Source organism: Mustela erminea, chromosome 1 (assembly GCF_009829155.1).
Source record: "Mustela erminea isolate mMusErm1 chromosome 1, mMusErm1.Pri, whole genome shotgun sequence".
Classification (NCBI taxonomy): domain Eukaryota; kingdom Metazoa; phylum Chordata; class Mammalia; order Carnivora; family Mustelidae; genus Mustela; species Mustela erminea.
In genome coordinates this window covers 588111-607795 of record NC_045614.1, presented here as the reverse complement: position 1 = coordinate 607795, position 19685 = coordinate 588111, and the positions used below count along the sequence as shown (strand labels likewise).

Here is a 19685-nt window from a genome sequence, read left to right as displayed (position 1 = left end):
GCTCTGCTGAGTGCCCGTCCAGCCTTGTCCACGGACTTCCACACAACCCATTTCTCCTGATGAGCAAAACTGGGGCTCAGAGGAGCCAAGGTGCCCCTGCGCTGTCAGAGAATAATCCATTGTGAGGAGGCTGAGCCGGGTTTTGACCCCGTCTGCATGACCCCAGAATCTTTAAAAGGAACGGCCAAGACCCTGAATCACTGCTAACTGTGTGCTCATCCAGGAAGACCCCAGGACTTTCCACTCTTGGCTTCTAAGGCCGTGTCCCACCAGGTTCCAGCTTGCAGGAGCCAGGAGGGCACAGGGACAGGCCGGGGCAGGCCAGGGCCTCCAGGCTGGGGGAAGTGCCGTCCTGGCAGCAGGGGTGAGCCCGTGAGCTTGCAAAGCCGAGCCGGGCACCGGCAGGTCCTTGGGGCCCAGATGCATCCCTCTGCTGGAGCTCAGGCCTGCGGGCCCCTTTGCTGGCCAGGAGCTCCGGGTAAAGGCAGCCCCTCCCCGCCCCCTGAGGGATTGCATAAGCTGCCCGCGTGCGGACAGTGATTACTGGAAGTCCCGAGGATTTCTTCATCCAGGGCTTGGCGGGGCGCGGCAGCTGCCTCCCCTTCCTGCCTCCCTTGGTGATTAATGTCTTCAGCCACTGCCAGCCTGAGGAGCTCCAGGGCCAGCCTAGGGTCTGGGCTCCCAGTGGCGGTGGGTGGGGACCAGGGGAGCCTAGGGCACAGGCCATGGGGCAGATGGAAATCGGGTGGGAAGCCTTGTGCCTCTGTAGTCAGCCCGGGTGGCATTTTCTGCCTGCCTTCTAGAACAGGACCGTTCTCGGTGGGGAAGCTGTGTGTCTGTGCCCCTGCCTGGCTCAGCGTGGCCCCGACTCCCCCAGAGACGCTCCTGCGAGCCCAGTCTGGTGGCAGAGGGACAGGGCTGGCGCTCAGCTTGGAGGTGCTGGCTAGGTTGGACTTTGACTCCCAGCCTCAGACTCTCCAAGTCACGGAGCTGGGCCCGTGGGATGGGCTGAGGCTTGTGCGCACCAGGGCCGGGGGCTCTCTTCGTGGGTGGCAGGAGCAGACCCTTGGGGCCAAGTTACTTATTATTTGGTGGGCCAGGCCGCCCTCGATGGTCGTGTGGACAGCGGAGGGAGGGGCGTGGTGGGGCAGCCCAGCCACTCTGGAAGGGCTGCCGCCATCCTGGAGGTCCGTCCCAGAGCGCATCTTCGTTCTGGCCTGGGCACTGCTCCACGTGGCCGCGAGCCCCTCTGGCTGGCACTTGCTGCCTGGGCAGGCCCTGTGGTCAAGAGTCCGGTCCCGGTGTCCACAGGCGGTGCTGTCGGGTCGTGGTTGGGGCCTCCTGAGGACTTGGAGCCCGGGCTTAGCGCCCAGCCCCAGGGGCTGCTCGAATGTGCTCAGGCTGCACTGGGGGTAGAGGTCCCCCCCTCCCCGGCACGGCCCCTGGCGAGGGGCGCCCCAACACCGCGCGGTCAGGGGAGCCTCCGCGCCCACCCTCCACTCCAAAGGCGTGGCTGGCTGTGCTGAGCCCCCCTGCTCTGTGCCCACCTGACCTGGCTGCCCCTTAGCCCACTTTCCCTTATCCCTGGGGCTGTGCCCTCACCTGTTGGGCCTCCAGGGTGACCTTGGGATGTGCCATGTCTCTTCCCAGGTCATGATGCCGCCGCCACGGAGCAAGAAACCCAGATAGACGCACCCGCGGCCTGGGTCGCGGAGCCCCCCGATGCTGGTGGTGGGGCCTGCCATGGACGGGCAGCTTCCGCAGCGTGAGCCCCCTCCGGCGGGCGGCACCCTCTACAGCCCGCCCCCCCTGCAGACGCCGCTGTGCGGGCCCGGTGTCCAGGTGAGTCTGCCCCGCCCCCAGCGTCAGCCTGGGCGCAGGCGTGGGGAGGGACACGCTGCTCCTGGGGCTGCTGCTGCGGCCATCCCTGCCTGGGCCTCGAGCGCATGTCCCAGCCCCCACTTCCCAGGGAGGACCCTTAGGGGTGCCCAGCTGCCCCCAAGTTTCTCAGACATGAGCCACTGGGTTGGTTTCGCCAAGGTCAGGACTGGCCCTTAGGAAGACGCTCGGGCCTGGGCTGTTGTCCTCACGGGGAGGACGAGGGCTGCGACCTCCGCAACATATTATTTTGAGGTTTTTTATTTTCGATGTAATGGACCTTACGTCTTTTGAGGTTTATTTGAGAGAGAGCAGGGGGAGGAGCAGAGGAGGGAAGAGAGAACCTCAGGCCGAGTCCCTGCCGAGCGTGGGCCGGTCCTGTGACTCTGGGCTCACGACCTGCACCGGGATCAAGAGTCCGACCGACTGAGCCACCCAGGCGTCCCCCAGCGTTTGTGTCTTAAGCAGTTGTAGATTTATAGGAAAGCGGAGCACAGAGTTTCCACATACCCCGCTTTCTGCATCGTCAACACGTGGTGTTAATGATCACACTGAGTTGTTGCGACTGACAGACCAGCACGGGAACGTGACGGACGACTGGCTGCAGGGGACTCCAGGGCTCACGGTTGGCGCTGCACACCCTGTGGGTTCGGACGAACGTCACGGACACCGAGCCACCATCACAACGTGGCACGGAATAGCTCCCGGGCCTTTCGGCCCTCCGGGCTCCGTGCTGTCACCCTCCCGCGCCCTGGCCTCCAGGGCCCTGGCTTTTCCAGAACACCCTGGACTCAGAGCCCCACAGCATGCGGCCTTCTCAGCCCGGCTGGTCTCGCTCAGGGACGCGCTGCCAAGGTCCCTCCAGTCTGTGCTGGGCTCAAGGGCTCGTTTCTTCTCCGGCTGAGGACTGCGCCCCGTCTCAGCGGGACTCTGGGTGCTACCGGCTCGCACACAGAAGGGCATCGCGGCTACTCCCGAGCTTCGCCGACTGTGGCTAAAGGCACATAGGTTCCAGCCCGGCCTGCTCAATGGCTGGGTGTATGCAGGGTCCAGAATTCTGCAGCAAGTCAGGCCTGGAGCCTCCCTTTTGTGGGGCAGAACAAGGGTTCTTTCTGCCGTAGAAGAGCGGACTTTCTCAGCAGGGAGACTGTCAGGGCGGGGGGTAGAGGGCTGGCTGGGGCTCCCATGGGGCCCTCCTCCAGGAAAGTGTCAGCTGGTTCCTTCCCCTCCATCCTGCTGGCTTAGGGCTGGGAGGAGGCCAGGTAGCAGGAGAGAGCGAGAATCAGGCTTGGATTTCAGAGGAGCCGGGAAGTGGGCCGCTGGGGTCAGGCACTGCTCAGGGTCAGATGCCCAGAACCATCAGGGGGCGTCCCAGATCCGTAATCGGAACGTTGGAAAGCAGCTGGGTGGCGTGGACCCAGAGTTCTGTCTTGGTGCACCCACTGGTGACCTAACGTCACAGGCCTGACCTACACAGTCACTGGCGTGACCCACAGCAGTCTGGGGACGGCTGACCTCCCCGTCTGCACTACCACTGAAGGTGCCATGTCCGCGCCCTTGGCGGGTGGCCAGCACCTCCGGCCAGGGCCCCAGACACCGCCGTGCGCCTCCCCTCTCTCCCCTTCCTGGTAGAGCTGTGTCCACGCGTCCTCTGACCTTCCATGTCCCCTGCCTCCCTCTGAACCTCCGTCCGTGCCATTGTACCTAATGCCTTCCTGTTCCCGTGTGCCACCTGGCCCGGGGCTGTGGGTAAGTGTGTCCTGGGGCTTGGTCTCGTCCAGTTCTGTGGGCTCTGCGGTCTTGGGGCGTGCGCTCGTCATTCCTGATAGTGCTACAGGGCTCCTGCTTGTCAGCATCCCCTAATTTGCTTAATTGTTTCCCTATTGTTTGGCTTTTGGGGTGATTTCCGTTTTCTGCCACTATAAATACCGCCCTTGCGTTTCCCCCTTGCGGATGAGGCTGGGAGGGGGGTGTCCTTCCGAATCAGAACTCCTGGGTCAGAAGGAGCCCTGGGTAGGGCTGCAGAGGATGGGGCTCTACCACAGGGATCCTGCTGCTGCCACGGCCCCTTTATGGTGGCCCAGGACGGTGGCTAGGGTGCCGGTGCTCCTTGGACAGCCCGGGACCAGCCATGCTCAGAAGCAGGCGTGGAGGGACCTGCTGGGGCTCCCATGTGGACCCAGGGCCAGGGAAGTGCCTCTTGGGCCCAGCCCCCTCCAGCTGTCAGAACTGGCGGAACTCGGCAGAGCGCTCTCCATGGTGCTCTGTGGGGCTGGGCTGGCCCTCCCAGGGTGTCTACGGAGCCTGTCCCCGCAGGCCTCCAGCCGGGAGGGCACCTTCGCCCGGCCACACTGGGTCCAGCCTGTGCTGACGTTGGATGTGTGCACGGCCTGTCTCTGTGGCTGGGACGCTCAGCACTACTGCCCCCAGCCCATCCTGTCGGGGCCGAGCCAAGCTCTGGAGGAGGGACCTACGGACTGTCGCTGTCACTAAGGGTGGCCTGATGGAGCAGCTGAGAGCGCGGACACGTAGCGAAGGTTAAGTCTCACACAAACAAAGGATATCTTAATGTGAACGTCCCGTGCAATATTTGCTCTAAGAATTGCTTTTTAAAAAAAGATTTTATTTATTTATTTGAGAGAGAATGGGGGATAGAGAGAGGACGAGACGGGAGCGCAGAGGGCGAAGCCGACTCCCCGCTGAGCTCGGTCCCGGGACTCCAGGATCAGGACCTGAGCTGAAGGCAGTCGCTCAACCCCAGGGTACCCCCGAGTTTTTCTGTTTTTTAAAGATCTTCCTTATTGAGAGAGACAGAGTGCGAGCGAGCGCACGGGGAGGGGCGCAGGGAGAGTGGGAGAGAGAGTCCCCAGCAGGTGCCTCGCTGAGTGCGGGGTCTGACGTGGGGCTCGACCCCAGGACTCTGAGACTGACCTGAGCCGGAACCAAGTCGGCTGCTTAACCCACTGAGCCAGCCAGGCGCCCCTAAAAACCGTTGCTGTTTATCAGAAATTCCATTTTTGCTAGACACCCTATTTTATCTGCCCTGGCAAAAGCGTTATCGGCCTACCTGGGCTTACAGGCCCGAGGGCGTTCATGCCCCCGGCGGAAGCCAGCCTCTGTTCCCACCTGGAAAATCCCCAGGCAAGCTTGCCTTGGCTGGCCTGGGGGTGGGGTGGGGGCGGGAGGCCGGCGCCCGGCTCTAGATGGGTCACACCCAGAGGCCTGCTCTGGAGAGGCAGAGACGTGCCTGCTGTGCGGGGCAGGTCCCGAGGAAGGCTGGCGTTGGCCCGCGTAGGCGGTGTGGTGGCACCTTGTGGAGGGGGACTAGGGCGGCCTGGACTGGCGGCCTCCCAGAGCCCTGTGCTGGGGGAGAGGGGGCGGGGGTGCCGGGTAGACAGAGGCACAGTGACTTCACGCTGTCCGGCTTCCCCCAGCAGGAGAGGTGGGGGGAGTGAGGCGCACCCCACAATGGCCTGCCCGGCCTGGAAGCCGCCTCCGAGCTGGGTCTGCCTGCTGTGTGCCCGGAGTGGCCCCCGGTGCCTGGTTTCTGCTAGGTCGTGAGATGTTCTGGGGGTGCCCGCGGCCCTGGGACCCTTAGGTCCTCTCTCACGTTGGAGTTTCTCCTTTCTTTTAAAAGATTTTAGTTTTAAGTCCTCTCCATAGCTGACGTGGGGCTCGCACCTACAACCCCGAGACCAAGAGTTGTTCACTCCAGGGACTGAGCCGTCCAGGTGCCCCCGGTTCCTCTCCTTGCCTGGGGCTGGAGAGGAGAAGTGACACTAGACTGGGGCGCTGGGGTGACCTCACCCTGCTCCCCTGGAGGGGGCCTTCTGGAGGCTTCCGTAGTTACTCTCCAGAAGTGCCGCCGGCCGTCATGCCGGGGAGGGCCCTGGGCTGCCCCTCCAGACTGTTCCGGTAGTGTCTCTGCAGCGCGTGCCAACCCTGGAGGAGTGGGCAGGACCCCTTCCCCGCATGTCTCCCCCTCCCCTTCCCCCTTCTGCTGCTCTGGGCCTGCGCAGCCCTGCAGGGGTTGGGGCTGGGCGGGGGGAGGGGGGGCAGTGATGGGAAGTCAGAAGTCAGGGCCGGCTCCCCGCACCGCTGGGGACACAGGCGCCGGAGAATGGCGCCTCTCCTCACCCAGCCATCTGGGCTGGTTCCGGGCCAGCTCTTGGGCCAGCTCTCGTCAGTCAGTCCCGCGGAGAGGGAGGAAGCCGTGGCTAAGGGATGGCTTCCTGCCGCCCGGTGGAGGAGCCCGGCTCTGGGGGCCCCGTGGGAAGGCTGCTGGTCTTCCACCTGCCAGGGCCAGCTAGGACAAGTGGGGACACTGACGACAGCCAGCGGGCCCCTCCCCAGCGGTGGCCGGGGCCTCCCGGACGTGCTTCCACACAGGCCACGGTGTGGCTTTGGGGAAGGGACCCCTGCTCGACAGGCCTGTGCGTCAGGGTGGGACAAGCCTGTCGTGCGGGCGGCGTGAGCGTCCACTGTCCACGCCCCCAAGCTGGTCCTATCAGAGCCCGGTGCAGGGCCGCCAAGCCCCCACTGACCTCAGGGTCATCCTTCCAGCCCACCATGACTGTTTCTCAAAGTGGGCTCCCCAGAACCCCTTCCAAGCCGGCTTGGCCTGCGGGAGCTCTAAGAAGGACAGGCTCTCCCCCCTGGGAGGGGGAGCCCCCCGGAGCCCCTCGGAGAAGCCCTTGTTGCCACATGGACGTCCCTTGGGCCTGGACCAGAAGGTGCCCCAGTCCCACCCTCTACTTTCTGGAAGCAGGGGGCCTCCAGACAGGGTCCCCGGCCCTCCAGCACACCTGTGTTGGATGCAGCTTCCCAGGTCAGACCCGTGGGTGGGCCAGCAGTCTGGGCCCTCCAGGCCCTCCAGAGATGAGGGGGTGCTCCCAGTCTAGAGGTGGGTCGCACCCCCCCCTCCCCCGTCCCGCCCCGCCCCGCCCATGGCTGGGTGCCCGTGGCTCTCGGCCGGCCCGAGCCCTCCACATGCACAGATGGGTTCCTCCATCTTCACGGCGGTCTCCGGGGGCTCTCCTGGACGGATGGGCAGACCGACGCACGGAGCTGTGGTCGCTCCCTGGCCACCCGGCTGGGGGACCACAGGGTACAGTTTCTACCCAGGCCGTGGCGGCAGTGTGCTCCCTCCTCCTTGCTGACCGGGCCCCCGGTGGGCGCCCCTGACACTCCCGCTCTGTTTCAGAGCGCCGTGCTGCACTGCCCGTGGTGGGCCGCCTTCTCGCCCGCGCCGCACCCAGCCTTCTCCAGCGAGAGCCCGTAAGTCCCTCTGGCCTCCGGCTCCTAGCTTGCCCTGCCGCGCCGTGCCCTGCAGCCATGGAGCCCTCCAGAGCCTTCATGGTTCTGCGGGCCCTGCCAGAATAAAGTAGAGCTCATGGCCCGTGGAGGGCTTCAGCATCCCGCTCAGGGGCTTGTGGGCTAGGCCCTGGCCACGTGGAGGCAGCTGCGACTGACTGCCTATGGCCGGTCTTAGAGCCCACCAGGGAAAAGGGCAGAGGGCTCTGTGGGTACCCTCCGGGCTGGGGGTGAGAACTCTGGGGGCGACGGAGCTGGGAGGGCACGGCGAGTGGGGTTTTGAAGAGTAAGTAGGAGCCTGCGGGGGGTTGGCTGGGAGCAGGCCAAGTGCCTGGCTCAGGAACGGCTTGTGGAGGAGCCCGGCCGTGCCTGGCGACTGCAGGGCACTGTGTCCTGGGACACGGGCATGTGGGCCTCTCCAAGGAGCCTCCAGGCCCCAGAAGCCAGGCGCCTCCACAGAGCATTTGTGGGAAGGAGCCCAGGCAGGATCTGTGGCTGGGATGGGGGCGGCCCATGACGCCTGACGCTGGAGCTGGTCCTCGGGCCGGTGGCTCCTGCTCCTGTCCTAACGGCCACCCTCTGTCCCCATCTCCCTGCAGCCAGTTCATGAGCTCCACCTCCTTCCTTGCCGGCCAGCCCTGCATGGACACCAGCTATGGACCTCCGACCACCACCCCCAGCTTCCTGCCAAAGACGGGCGACTTTCCTCAGGTAGGGACCTGGAGCCGCGGTCCCCCAGCCATTCCCGTGAGGGTGCATGGGCGGCCTTGGCCCAGCTCAAGTGCCTGTGGTCTGTACTCAGGAAGAGCTGCTGCCCCCATGGCCGAGGGCTCCCAGGTCGCCCCGGCAGCTTCCCTGCAGTGAAAAAGCCGGGCCGGAGGTGTACCCCTGTCCGCTTGGTGCTGGCGCCCAAGGCGTGGCTGTGAGGCGGCGTCTGGGGGGCGCTGGGTCTGCTTTTCCAAGCATAGCACCTCCTTCTCCTGGACGCAGGCCCCCATGCTTGCCCCATCCGGGTGCTGTGGCACCTCATGCCCTGTACCCCTGGTCAGAGCGATGCTCCATTGGGTGCAAAGACCAGACTGGGTGCTCGTGACCCGAATGGTGGCCATTTGAAGAGTGTAGCCCACCCGCACGGGAGGAAGAGATACGTGCGGTTTCATTTTGGGGGGGTCTCCGATGCACCCTCGCCGGCCGTGTCTGACGGCTTGCCCTCCGTGTGGCAGGCCCCAGAAGCCAGGCGCCTCCAGAGAGCATTTGTGGGAAGGAGCCCAGGCAGGATCTGTGGCTGGGACGGGGGCGGCCTGGGGCGGCACTGAGTTGCCCTCAGAAACGTGCGGGACTTGGTTTTGCCACAGCTGGGGTACTCTAGCACGCAGCTTGGGAACTGTCCGTCCCCGGGGGCTCGGGTCCCCAGGGCCTCAGCTTTCCTTGTACAGTGGGGGCTTGTGTGGCCCCCGGGGAGCAGTCCGGGAGGATACGGCTCAGACCCGCCAGCTGGAATCCCCTGGACCCAGGCAGGGTAGGTTCCGACCGGCTCCCTCCGCGGGGAGCTGCCCAGTGTCCCTGGAGCGCCCTGCAGGGCCTGGAGCCAAGTCCAGAATGGGAGCTTCCTTGGAAACAGGGTCTTTGCACGTGTTACTGAGTTGAAGTCGGGGATGAGCTGATCATGGAGCAGGGAGCCCTAAGCCCAGTGGGTCGTCAGCCACAGGCATGGCTGCCGGGAGCCACGAGGGGCGGCTGCGGGGTGCAGCCCGGGAGGCCTTCACCCGGCAGGACCGCGGGAGCATGTGCGTGTGTGGCTCAAGCCCTCCCTCCCTCTCCAGCTTGGACCCCGTGTGGCCCCCCGGGAAGGGGCTTGGCTGGGCCTGGAGGACATGCGAGCACAGTGGGCTCAGCTGGACCTCGGGGGCTCGCAGGCCTCATCTGGGCCCCAGCTCTCCCAGGGGGAGGGGGCAGCGGGAGAGGGATGAGGGGTCCCCGTGGTGGCGTCCCAGCAGCCTTTGCAGGCGTACGTGGATTCTCCCCCGGCTGCTGATGCGCAAGGACGCGCTGGCCGCTCTGGTGTGGCGGCTGCCGTCGCCCCGCCTGCGAAGCACCCATGTCCCCGACAACGGGTGCGGCCGGCGGTCCACGGCCTGACCCCCTCCCTGAGCCGCTGCGCGTGCTCTGAGCGCCGATCGAGTTCTTCCGCTCGGGTCCAGGACAGCTCCTCAGCCAGCCCCACCGTCTCACGATGCCGGCTCCTGGCCAGGGCACCCGTTGCTCTCCAGGCCAGGTAGCTGAGGCTCCTGGGAGGGGAAGCCGCGGCTGGGGCCGCCCGCCCGGCTCGCTTTCATCGCTCAGTTCATACCGCTTCTCTCGGCTCTGCCCAGAGCCAGTGCGCTTCCTCGGACCCACCCTTGGGGCCGCCGCACCCCTGTCTCACTGCGTGTGGGGGTCGCTGCTCTGCGGTGCAGCTCGGCCGCATCCGGCTCCCAGATAGGTACCGAGCGCCTGCTGAGCTTGGCAGCGGCCCACCCTGCCGGGGGCTGCTTGGACCCGATCTTTCTTCTAAAGCAGCAGAACCTTCTTCGAACAGAATCTCCCCCAGGTACTAAGTGTGGAATTAGACGGATGTGGGACCAGAGTCCAGTTGGGGTGAAGGGTCCTGAGGCCCCATTAGCCTTCTCCACTCCCTCGTGACCCCCAGGCCTGCGGGCCACGCTAGAAAGGGGGCCAGACCCTGCTGAGGCTCCTCCAGTGGGCCTGCCGCGGACACCCTGTGCTCCTGACTGACCGACTGCCATCACCATGACGACCAGCAAAGTGATAGCCTCGGAGATGTCCCCTTCCTGGTCCCGGGACCTGCGGACGTGTCCCCTCCCTCGGCAGAGGGGACCTCGTCAGGGCCGCGAGCCGGGGGTGACCCTGGGTTCCCGGGGCGCCCGGCGTCCTCACCAGGTCCTCACGAGAGGGAGGCAGAGGGCGGGGGTCCCGGAGACGGGCAGACCCGGCGCTGCCGGCGGGGAGGATGGGGGGCCGCGGGCCAGGAAAGGGCAGGAGCCGGGTCTCCCTGGGGCCCGGGGGGGGGAACATAGCTTTCGGTTTTGGACTTGTGATTTCCAGGACCACAAGGTAATAAAGGTGTGCTGTGTTCAGCTGTAATATTTGTGGCAGCTTATCATGGCAGCGAGAGGAGGCTGACGCACCCTGCGAAGCCCACGTGTGGCCACGGCACGTTCTGAGTTCTTCACTGTGCTGTTAATCGGAAGGAGTTGGAGCTGCGCCGCAGCCAGGAGTGAACATAGACCTACAGGCCTTGATATCCCTCCTGCTCGCTAAACCCGAGCCCTGAGTTTCCTGGCAGCCAAAGCAAAAAGAGAAAGGAGATGAGCTGTGTGACTCTTTCTGCCTGCAAGAGAAGCCTTCTCTCCCGGTCTCCTTTGGGGCTTGGAGCAGTTCCCGGGATCAGCATCCCTCCCCTCTCTTCAGGGAGGGCATCTGGACTGGGTTCCCAGGCCTGTGCCTAGTCTTGGCTCCAGCTTCACTGTCTGAGGGCCTTTGTTCCTTGTGTTGTGACAAGGGCTGACACGCTGAGCACTGGGGGAACTGGGTCCCTCCCTCGGTTCCACGCAGGATCCAACCCAGACCCGGGACGTTGGCAGCGGGTTGTCTATGCCTCTCTATGGGTTCTCTGGCTTTTTGTTTGTTTGTTTGTTTTTTGTTTTAATTTTAGTTTTATTTTTAAGTAAACTCTACACCCAAAGTGGAGCTTGAACTCACAACCCTGAGACCAAGACTCACGTGCTCTGCTGACTGAGCTGCCGGGTGCCCTGGAGTTCCTAGCTTCCAGGTGGGGCCTGCAGCCCGTGGGACCCGCTCTCAGGCGTGCAGAAAGTCAAAGCTAGTCCTCACTCAGAGACCACTCTGTTCCCCTGCGTAGTCGCAGCTGGACCCTCTGCAGTGGCCCAGAACCCAGGGGCCAGTTCCAGGATGAAGGGCACATGCACCCAGGGGTTACCTAAAAATTTCAGGGCCGATACTCTTTTCTTGTACGTGTGAGGGTTTTGTGACGAAATGAGCTTTACGGCACTTCAGGTGCCTAGGGCGGGTGGGCAACGGTGCCGGCTCTCCGCCGTCTCACGCGCTGCCCCGGTCTCCGGCGCGCTCTCCGGCGCGTTCTCGTCGGGTGGCGTTGCGGTCCGTACCCCCGACGCAGCCAGCAGACCAGAGCGCCCGGCCTGGAGCGCAGAGGCCCCCGCAGGGAGCTGGGCCGCGCTGTGCAGGCTGGGCTGGGGCCTGTGCGCTTCCCAGGGTGCTGTGTTCTCGGCAGGGGTCCTGCAGGCAGGTCCTGCAGTCTCGGGTGTCCCCTGTGTGCCTGCCCTTCCACGTGTCTTCCTGTGCGTGGCGCTGACCTTGAGCCCTGGTCGGGGCAGTAGCACTGGGGCCCTCTGCTGTCCCCCGGCCATGGTCAGGTTGCTGCTGCGTTCCCCTCTCCCCCAGGGCGCGTGCGTCGAGGCTGCTGGGGACCCTGGTCTGTCGTGGTGGGGGCGGGATGGATTTCCTCATGCGTGGCTGGATGTGGCCTGCAGTGACCGTCACTGACTAGCAGACACCGTGGTCCCTGTTCCTTCACTGTTTGTCGGCTGGAGGACTTCTGTGGGGAGAGCTGGCCCTCCGCACTCGGCCACCTGGCTGTGACACGACGGGCCACCATCAGGGGCTGCTTCAGTGCTGCTGCGTGGGCTGCTGGGGGTGCCTGTCTGTGTGTCCCCGCTCGGAGCTGTCTCGGGTGACCCAGACTCAGCCCCTGAAGACCCCGCGTAAGCCTGCACACTACCCGCTTCCCCAAGGAAGGCCTCTTCTGACCGTGGCTGGCATGGAGCCGCCCAGGTCCTCCGGCTCTCACTGGTGCCCCCAGTAGTTGAGGGGACCCCCTTGGGGTCTCCCACCCCCAGTTGTGAGTGCATGGCTTTTTATTCCTTGGTTTTGATTTAAGCTGTGATTTGCAAATCATACAATTCAGTGACTCTTAGCAAATTCGGAGGGTCGTGTAACTGTCCCCTCTGTATAATGCCAGAATGTGCCATTGCCCCAAAAGGAAACCCCACATCCACCAGCATTCCCCACTCCTCCCTGCTCCCCGGGCCCCGCCCTCACAAGCCCCCTTCCCGTCCGTGGAGGAGCCTGGTCTGGATGTGTCACACGTATGGACTCACACCCCGTGGGGCCTCCTGTGTCTTGTTCCCTGCCTGAGCGTGGTGGGCTCGGGGTCCGTCCCCGGGGCATGCGCCTGGGGCGTCTCACTCCTGCCGGCAGCTGAGGGACGGGTCCGCGTGTGAGGGACCCACTGTGTGTGTTCTTTGGCTGACGGGCATCTGGGTGGTTCCCGCAGTGAGATCCTGAACCCTGCCGCGGTGAACATCCGTGAGCAGGCTCCTGTGCGGACTTGTGTTCCAGGTGGGCGGAATCTGATCGGGGGTGTCTGGGGACACACTGAGGTCGGCTGGCGCCAAAGCACTCAGGGTCACGGACCGCCTTGCCCAACGCCTCGTGCCTCCAGGCCCTGCCCTACGCTCTCCCGACTCTGGGATCTCTGGGGTCCTGGTTGTGGACGTGCTGCCTGGCCCATGTGTCTCCTGGAAGCGGGTGCTTCCCTGACCCCTCCCCCCAGGTCCACCTGGACCCCGAACATCCTGGCCGGACTCTGGGGCAGGGCCCCTGTCTCCACACCAAGCCCCCTCATGCAGTGAGTGGGGTGGGCACTGCCCTGAGCGTCACTCCCAGCATCTCGGGTGGGCCCTGCACCCCCCCAGGAAGGACACTTTCCGTGCGCTGGCCCGGGGCTTCTGGGAAGCCAGGATGAGGTCACACTCAGGAAAGTGCTTTGCAAACTCTCAGCAGCTCTCCGCTGAGGGGCGGGCAGGACTGCCTGCTCTGCAGAGGTCGCAGCACCCCCCAGCAGCCCCTGGTAGCAGCAAGAGCCAGCAGGATGCTGCTTCTCTAAGGAAGCCTCCTGGTTCCCGCGGAGCCGCAGCCAAGAACCCCGCCCCCGCTCCGGGGTTTGTCCCGCAGGCCCCTCTGTGGTCTGCCCGAGCACCACAGACCAGTGAGAGCAGGAGCATGGGTGTCTCCACAGGGTCGCTGCACAGAAGCTGGGACAGCCAGGAGCCAGGGGACGAGGCAGTGAAGGGTGGCCAGGTGCTTGGAGAGTGGCCCCTGCAGAAAGCCCTGGGTCGGGGTCCAGCCCACCCCCCCGCCCCAACTACAACAGCACAGAGTGCTCAGGGTCAGTTGTCCCCATGGCAGGTCAGTTGTCCCCATGGCAGTGGGCTAACAGAGCCGTTTCTTTGGGGGCCGTGTGAGCCAGGGCCGCCCCCACCAGGCCCCACAAACGGAGTGACCTTGAACTACAGAGAGCATGCCCTCCCTGTGCTGGGGCCAGGCCCCCCAGATCCTGGTGTGGCGGGGCCGCGCTCCCTTCTTGGGCTCCAGGGGACGGTCCCTCCTGCCTCTCCCAGGTCCGGGGCCTGCAGGCATCCCCGCGCGTGCGGCCACATCACTCAGAGCCTGTCCCGGCTACACGAGGCTACCTCCCGTGCATCTGTCACGAGGACACACCAGTCATTGGCTGCCTCCCAGCCTCCACCTTCCTGTACGACCTCACCTGAACTGACTGTCCGTGCAACGATCCTGTATCCAAATAAGGTCCCGTTCCCAGGTCCCGGGGGACAGGACGTGAGCGTGAGTCTTTGGGGGACGTAACTCACCCTTGACAGGAACATCCCAGCAGTGAGGTGGGCCTGAGGGGACCTGCAGTGTCCAGCCCACCCTTCTGCCCCTTGTCCACCCCCACCTCCCCGGAAGTGGTGGCCTAAAGCCCAGCAGGGCGCGGCTTGTGTGAGGGCCTGCGAGGCAGGGAGGAAAGGAGGCAGGACCCAGCACAGACTGGGGGTTCTTGGGGAACGGGGCAGCTGGGCCGGGCCCGCCCCTCTTCATCCCGCCTGGCCCAGGGCAGAGGGTCACCCCGGGGTCAGAGGGGGCCCTGCCAGACAGCCCCCCAGCTGCGAGGCAGCCAGATGGGGACAGAGGCAGTCCTGTCCTTGGGGGCGGCCCTGCGCACACACCTGACCTGTGTGTAAGTCACTGTGTTTGACTTCCGCTGGGGCCTCTGCCCAGGTCCCCACTCAGCCCCTATGCCTCCATCCAGGCACGCATCTGACCCCCAGCCTGTGGCCTCCGCTGGGGGGGGACAGGGCAGCCAGGGGCCCAGTGGGTGCTAGCTTCCCCGTCTCCTCAAGGCCACCCTTGCCCATCGGCCAGCCGTCTGCACTGAGATCTGGGGAGCGAATAGTCAAAGGTCAGAAGCTGCTGACACCCGACAGACCTCGTGGCAGTTGGATCTAGTCATGAGAACCCGGCCGTGTACTTTGTGCGTCTCTCTGGTTTGGTCTCTAGTCATTGTTTGGAACCTCAGTCCTGGTTTGGTCTCTAGTCATTGTTTGGAACCTCAGTCCTGGTCCGCGCGCCTTGAAATCTGCGCTTTGGGGGCATCTGGCTGGCTCAGTCAGGAAAGCGTGTGACTTTATTTATGTATTTGACAGAGAGAGACACAGCGAGAGAAGGAACACGAGCACGGGGAGTGGGAAGGGGAGAAGCAGCTTCCCTGAGCGGGGAGCCCGGTGTGGGGCTGGATCCCGGGATCCCGGGTCACAACCTGAGCCGAAGGCGGACGTTTAACCACTGAGCCACCCAGGCGTCCTAAGTGTATGATTCTTGATTTCAGGGTCTTGAATTCAAGCCCCATGTTGGGTGTAGAGACTATCACAAAAGAAAATGAGTGACTAAAAACTGTTAGAAAAAATAAAATAAGGGCGCCTGGGGGGCTCAGTGGGTTTAGCCTCTGACTTCGGCTGAGGTCATGGTCTCAGGGTCCTGGGATCAAGCCCTCATCGGGCTCTCTGCTCAGCGGGGAGCCTGCTTCCTCCTCTCTCTCTGCCTCCTTGTGATCTCTGTCAAATGAATAAATCCACCTTTTTAAGGTAAATTCACAGGGCTGTGCAACCACAAGTTCTGTCCAGTCCCAGAACTTTCCATCAGCCCCGAGGAAACCGTGTTCCCATCTGCCATCCCCTGCCCCAGCCCCTGGGCCCCCACGAGTCCTCTTTCCGCCCATGGAGGAGCCTGGTCTGGACGTGTCACATGGGTGGACACCCCTTGCGGCCTCCTGTGTCTGGTTCCCTCCCTGCGTGTTGTGGGCTCGGGGTCTGTCCCCAGGGCGGGGCGTGGGGGCCTCGCTCCTGCTGGGGCCGGGGACGCTCCCGCATGTGGGTGGGCTACGTCTACCTGTGCGGGGACACTGTGCTCGTCATCACTTTTTGACTGCTGTGAGTCGTGTCACTGTGGACGTGCACTTAGGGTTTGGTGGGACGTGTGTTTCCGTGTGTCGTCTCCCCGGCTCTGGTTCGCATTTCCCTGCTCCCGACGGGGTGGGCGTCCTGCTGCTGGGACTTTCCCTTCTACAGCCGTGCTGGGGCCGGGACGGGGCGGGGGTTGCGGGCTCTGTGGTGCAGACCGGACAGGAATGCCATCGTGGCTCTGTGGGACTGGAGCCCGCGATCCCTTACAGTCCCCGACAAGGCCCACGGCCCAGGGTCCCCCCCGCCCCAGCCGCAGCCCCGCAGGTGCTCCTCACCCGAAAGCATGTGCAGGGAGCCCGGCCTAGCCACGCGGCTGCTGTGTCCCGTGGGACAGGGCACCGTGAGGTGCTCGCGCAAAGTCTCTGACCCACGGGGAGCTGTCCGCCAGCCCGGCCTGTGCCCCGCGACCTGTGTGGGGCTGAGGGTGCGGAGCCAGGCAGGGAGGGGAAGGAAGGGGGTTGGGGAGAGAGCCGTACCCTTGGCAAAGTTCCAAGAGAAGGAGCAGAGGAGGGGCCCCGGTTCCTGCGGGGAGGCCCCCCAGCTGGGGCCGTAGCATGACTAGAGGCCTCAGGGGTGCCCGGTGAGGCCTGGAGACAGGCTCCAGGGTGGCTGGGGAAAGCTGGGGGGGGGGGGCGTACAGGGGCGGGCTGGGCCTGCCTTTTGTCCCTGTGGCGTGGGGACTTGTGCCCCTCCCTGCCATGGGCACCCCAGGAGCAGGAGCAGGTCCCTGCCCGCCGGCCAGGGCAGTCTGCACCCAGAGTACCCGCGGCCTGGGGAAACCGAGGCACGGGGAGGGCGGGTGGCTGCCGGAGGGCGGCCGGGGTGCGGCGGCTGGGGGGCAGCGCGGAGAGCTCTGTGGCCAGATTACGCCCAGTGCAGGAATTCTCGCTCTGCCCGTAATCGCCCTGACTTCCCAGGCAGCCATCATTTCCTGAAAGTCAGCCGCCTTAGGGGAAGTGGGCGCTGGCGGTGACTAACCCAACATGCAAATGCGGCCGGGCCGAGAGCGGCCCAGCGCCGCCGCGGTCCTGCGGGAGCCGCCCGCCGCCGTCCGGGGCGCCCTCCGCGGCCGTCGCCCCCTCGCCATGTCCCAGCTGCGCTTCTGGCTGCACTTCGCGGCTCTCAACAAGGTAACTGCGCGCGGCTCGCTCCCACCCGCCGGCAGGCCTCCCCCACCCCCCCGCCGCCGGAGCCCGGGCAGCCGGGACCCCGGAGAGCGCCCCATGGCGGCCGGCCCGACCCTGTCTCGGGGTGTCCTGGGCCGGAGCTGGCGGAGTGCGGTTTGAGGTGGGCTCCCAGCGGCCAGGTAGGAACGGCGCACTCCCTCCGTGCCTCCTCGGGATCCCCACGGGTCCCGGACAGCTTCCAGCCACTAACCCAGGGCTAGCGGGACAGACCCTGTCTCCACAAGGGCGTTTCTGGGGTCCGGGTGGCGTTGAGCAGCTGCAGCTCCCCGAGGGAAGCCCCAGGTGAGGTCTGGGGTGGGGCCATCCTGTCCTGTGCCCCCATTCTGTCGGGGACACTGTTTGGCAAGTCTTCATCTAGTCCAGGGAGCCCCAAAATGCTGAGAGACAGTAACCATGGCAGGTGACCCTGTGACCTCCCTGGTCCCCCAGAACAGTCAGGGTGACCCCCCCATTCCCTCCCCACTGGGGGCTGTTGCTGACGGAGTAGGGTGGAGGCCTGGCGTCTCAGGAGGTACTTTGCTGGGGGTCCGTGGAGGGTGAGTTTGGGTTTGGGTCATCTTGGGGATCCGCTGGTGGCCGCTGGGCATCTGGTCCCGACCCAGGGGCTGGTGAGCCGCCTACCTGGGAGGGGTCAGCCCTCGCCTCATCCTGTCACCCTTGCTGGGCAGGGAGTCCGGCCGGGAGGGACCCCGGTGCCCCATGTGAAGCCCTGCCTGCCTTGGACCCAAGAATTGAGCGGAGCGGCGCGGCGCCCCGAAGTGGGCAGAACCCTCCCACTTTGCTAGTAGCCCTTCTTCCGGAGCAGCCGTGAGCGGAGTTCCCACACAGGACAGAGCTCCCGGGGCCCCACGCGCGGGCCCTCCGCTCACGCCGCACGGCCGCGCAGTGACGGGCGGCCCCGTCCCCTCCTTCAGCAGAGATCCTCGCTCTGTCCCCGGGACCCCGTCCCGACCCCACGGGATTTCCGTTGTCCCTCGGCTTCGGACCCTCCGGGCCGGGACCCTGAGTCCACTGTTCCTCGTGTGGTGCCCTGGGAGGTTGCAGGAGGGCTGGCCGGGGGTCCTGCAGGACGTCCCCAGGCTGCGTTCGTCCCATCGGGTCCTGGCTGCCCACGCGGCTCCTGCCTGCAGACGCTGGCCCTGTCTCCTGGCCTGCTGTGCTGGTCGGGTCCACACCATCCTCGTGGGAAGGGGTCGCTCTGCGCCGCCCACGCAGGGGGGCCCACAAGCACCCACCTTCTGCCAGGTGCCATTCCTCTTCTTCGGCCCTGGTCAGGGCCCCTCCCCACCTGCGTGCACTCCTGCTGTGACTGCTTCACCTTCAGGAAGCAGGTCCACCCCGCGGGGCCTCCTGGGGCTGCCAGCCTGATGGCCTCAGGGGCACTTGTCACTGTGACCAGGCTTGCGGGTGATCTGTGGGAAGGAAAGAAGGAAGGAAGATGTGATTCCAGAAGGATTTTAGCAAAGACAGACGGCCACCAGTACCCAGACCTCCCCTGGCAGCCCGCAGGGGTCCGTGCTCCCTGCGGCCTCCGAGGACCAAGCACCCAGCTTCCATGGCCCAGCCTTCCCCCCTCGGACCCCAGCTGCCCTGGAAGGTGGCAGAGTCCCCGGGAGGTCCTGGTGGGCAGAGAGCAGGCCTCACGGTCAGCAGGGCCAGACCTCCCACTGCCCACTCAGCACCACCCGCCCGCCCTCTGGCCCCCTGGGCGGCTGCTCTGACCTGTGCCGCCACCGGGCATCCCAAGCAGTGTCGAGGTGTGCCTTTCCCACTCGGGGGTTGGTGTGGCTCTCCTGCCCCTGTCCCCATGCTGTGGACTTTTATACACCTTCCCAGGCCGCTGCCTGCCTGTGCTGGTCCTGCCAGCCACTGTCTTGTCTCCTCGCCCGGGCTTGTCTAGGCTGTCGAGTCCTGCCAGGGTCTGCCTCCCCTGGGCCCAGGCTGGGTGCAGTCTGGGGGGCGGGAGTGAGTGGTGGTCCCTCTGGTTTCCTGTATGTCGCCGGCCACCTGGGTACCTGTGAAGGTGCCTAGCCTCACACCAGCTGACTTGGCCATGGGTGATCTTTCCTGTACAGACCTTGAGTCCTGGCCTGGCTGTGGGACCAGCTCCATTCAGGAGATAGACTCCCGCAGACCGCAGCCCCTGCATCCGGCCACCGTCAGGGAGGCCTGGCCCCATGCCTCCCTACCCCTTCCCGAGGGGCCCCGCACAACAGGCCCCAGCCTACTTGGTCCTCGGGGCTGTGTGTGCTCTGGTGTCCCGGCAGACCCTTAGGAAGCTGGGTGGTATGACCTGGAGGCCCCCACCACCGTCGCCACCACCGAGGAACAGGGATCCGATTCCGACGCAGACGAATGGGAGGGAAGCCCTCGCAGGTGGAGTGCGGCAGGCCCCGGCACTGGCCACAGCCCGGCACCTGTTCTCAGGGACCTGGGGGCTGCGAGGTCGCTGCCCTCCACCCCCAGAAGCCAGGTCACCTGTGTTCACGGGGCCTGAGCCCGGTGCGGCAGGACAGGCTCTAGGCCCACGTGTCTCCTTCCTCTGCAGAGTCCGAGACCCCCCAGCCAGCCCTGCCTATCTTCCTTACCATGCCCCAGGGGCTAGTGTGCCGGCTCGTCAGCCTGGCTGGCCTGGCCCTCCGAGGGCCCTGATGGGCTAAGACATAATAAGGGGTGCCTGTGCCTGTGCCTGGGGACTCCTGGAGGGCAACTCTCTACTGCTCTCATGTAGCCCTGCCTCCCTCCCCATGAAGCGCCTGCACCGACTGACCTGAGTCAACATGACCAGCCTCTAACGTGGAGGTTGGCCTGGGAGGGCCTGTGGGGGCTCCTTCCCCATGAGGAGTTGGCTGACCCCGGATCTAGGCCTGCAGGGGCTCAGGGAATCGGAAGGGGCTCCCCCCTCCCC

The 19685-nt window shown here is 65.3% G+C and overlaps 1 protein-coding gene across 5 annotated transcripts in view; it reads left to right on the top strand.

Annotated features, from left to right (window-relative positions):
• SBNO2 (strawberry notch homolog 2) overlaps positions 1–19685 on the top strand; it is a 46347-nt gene that overhangs the window by 10046 nt on the left and 16616 nt on the right. For 4 of the 5 annotated variants that reach the window (XM_032304851.1, XM_032304842.1, XM_032304833.1 and 1 more), the window contains exons 2-4: positions 1651–1842; positions 7082–7155; positions 7791–7902. In XM_032304851.1, coding sequence (XP_032160742.1) covers positions 1723–1842; positions 7082–7155; positions 7791–7902 — 306 coding nt within the window. In that variant the 5' untranslated portion in view covers positions 1651–1722. Of the gene's footprint in view, positions 1–1650; positions 1843–7081; positions 7156–7790; positions 7903–15632; positions 16721–19685 lie in introns of those variants that run through there. The other variant, XM_032304869.1, reaches the window with a different exon arrangement.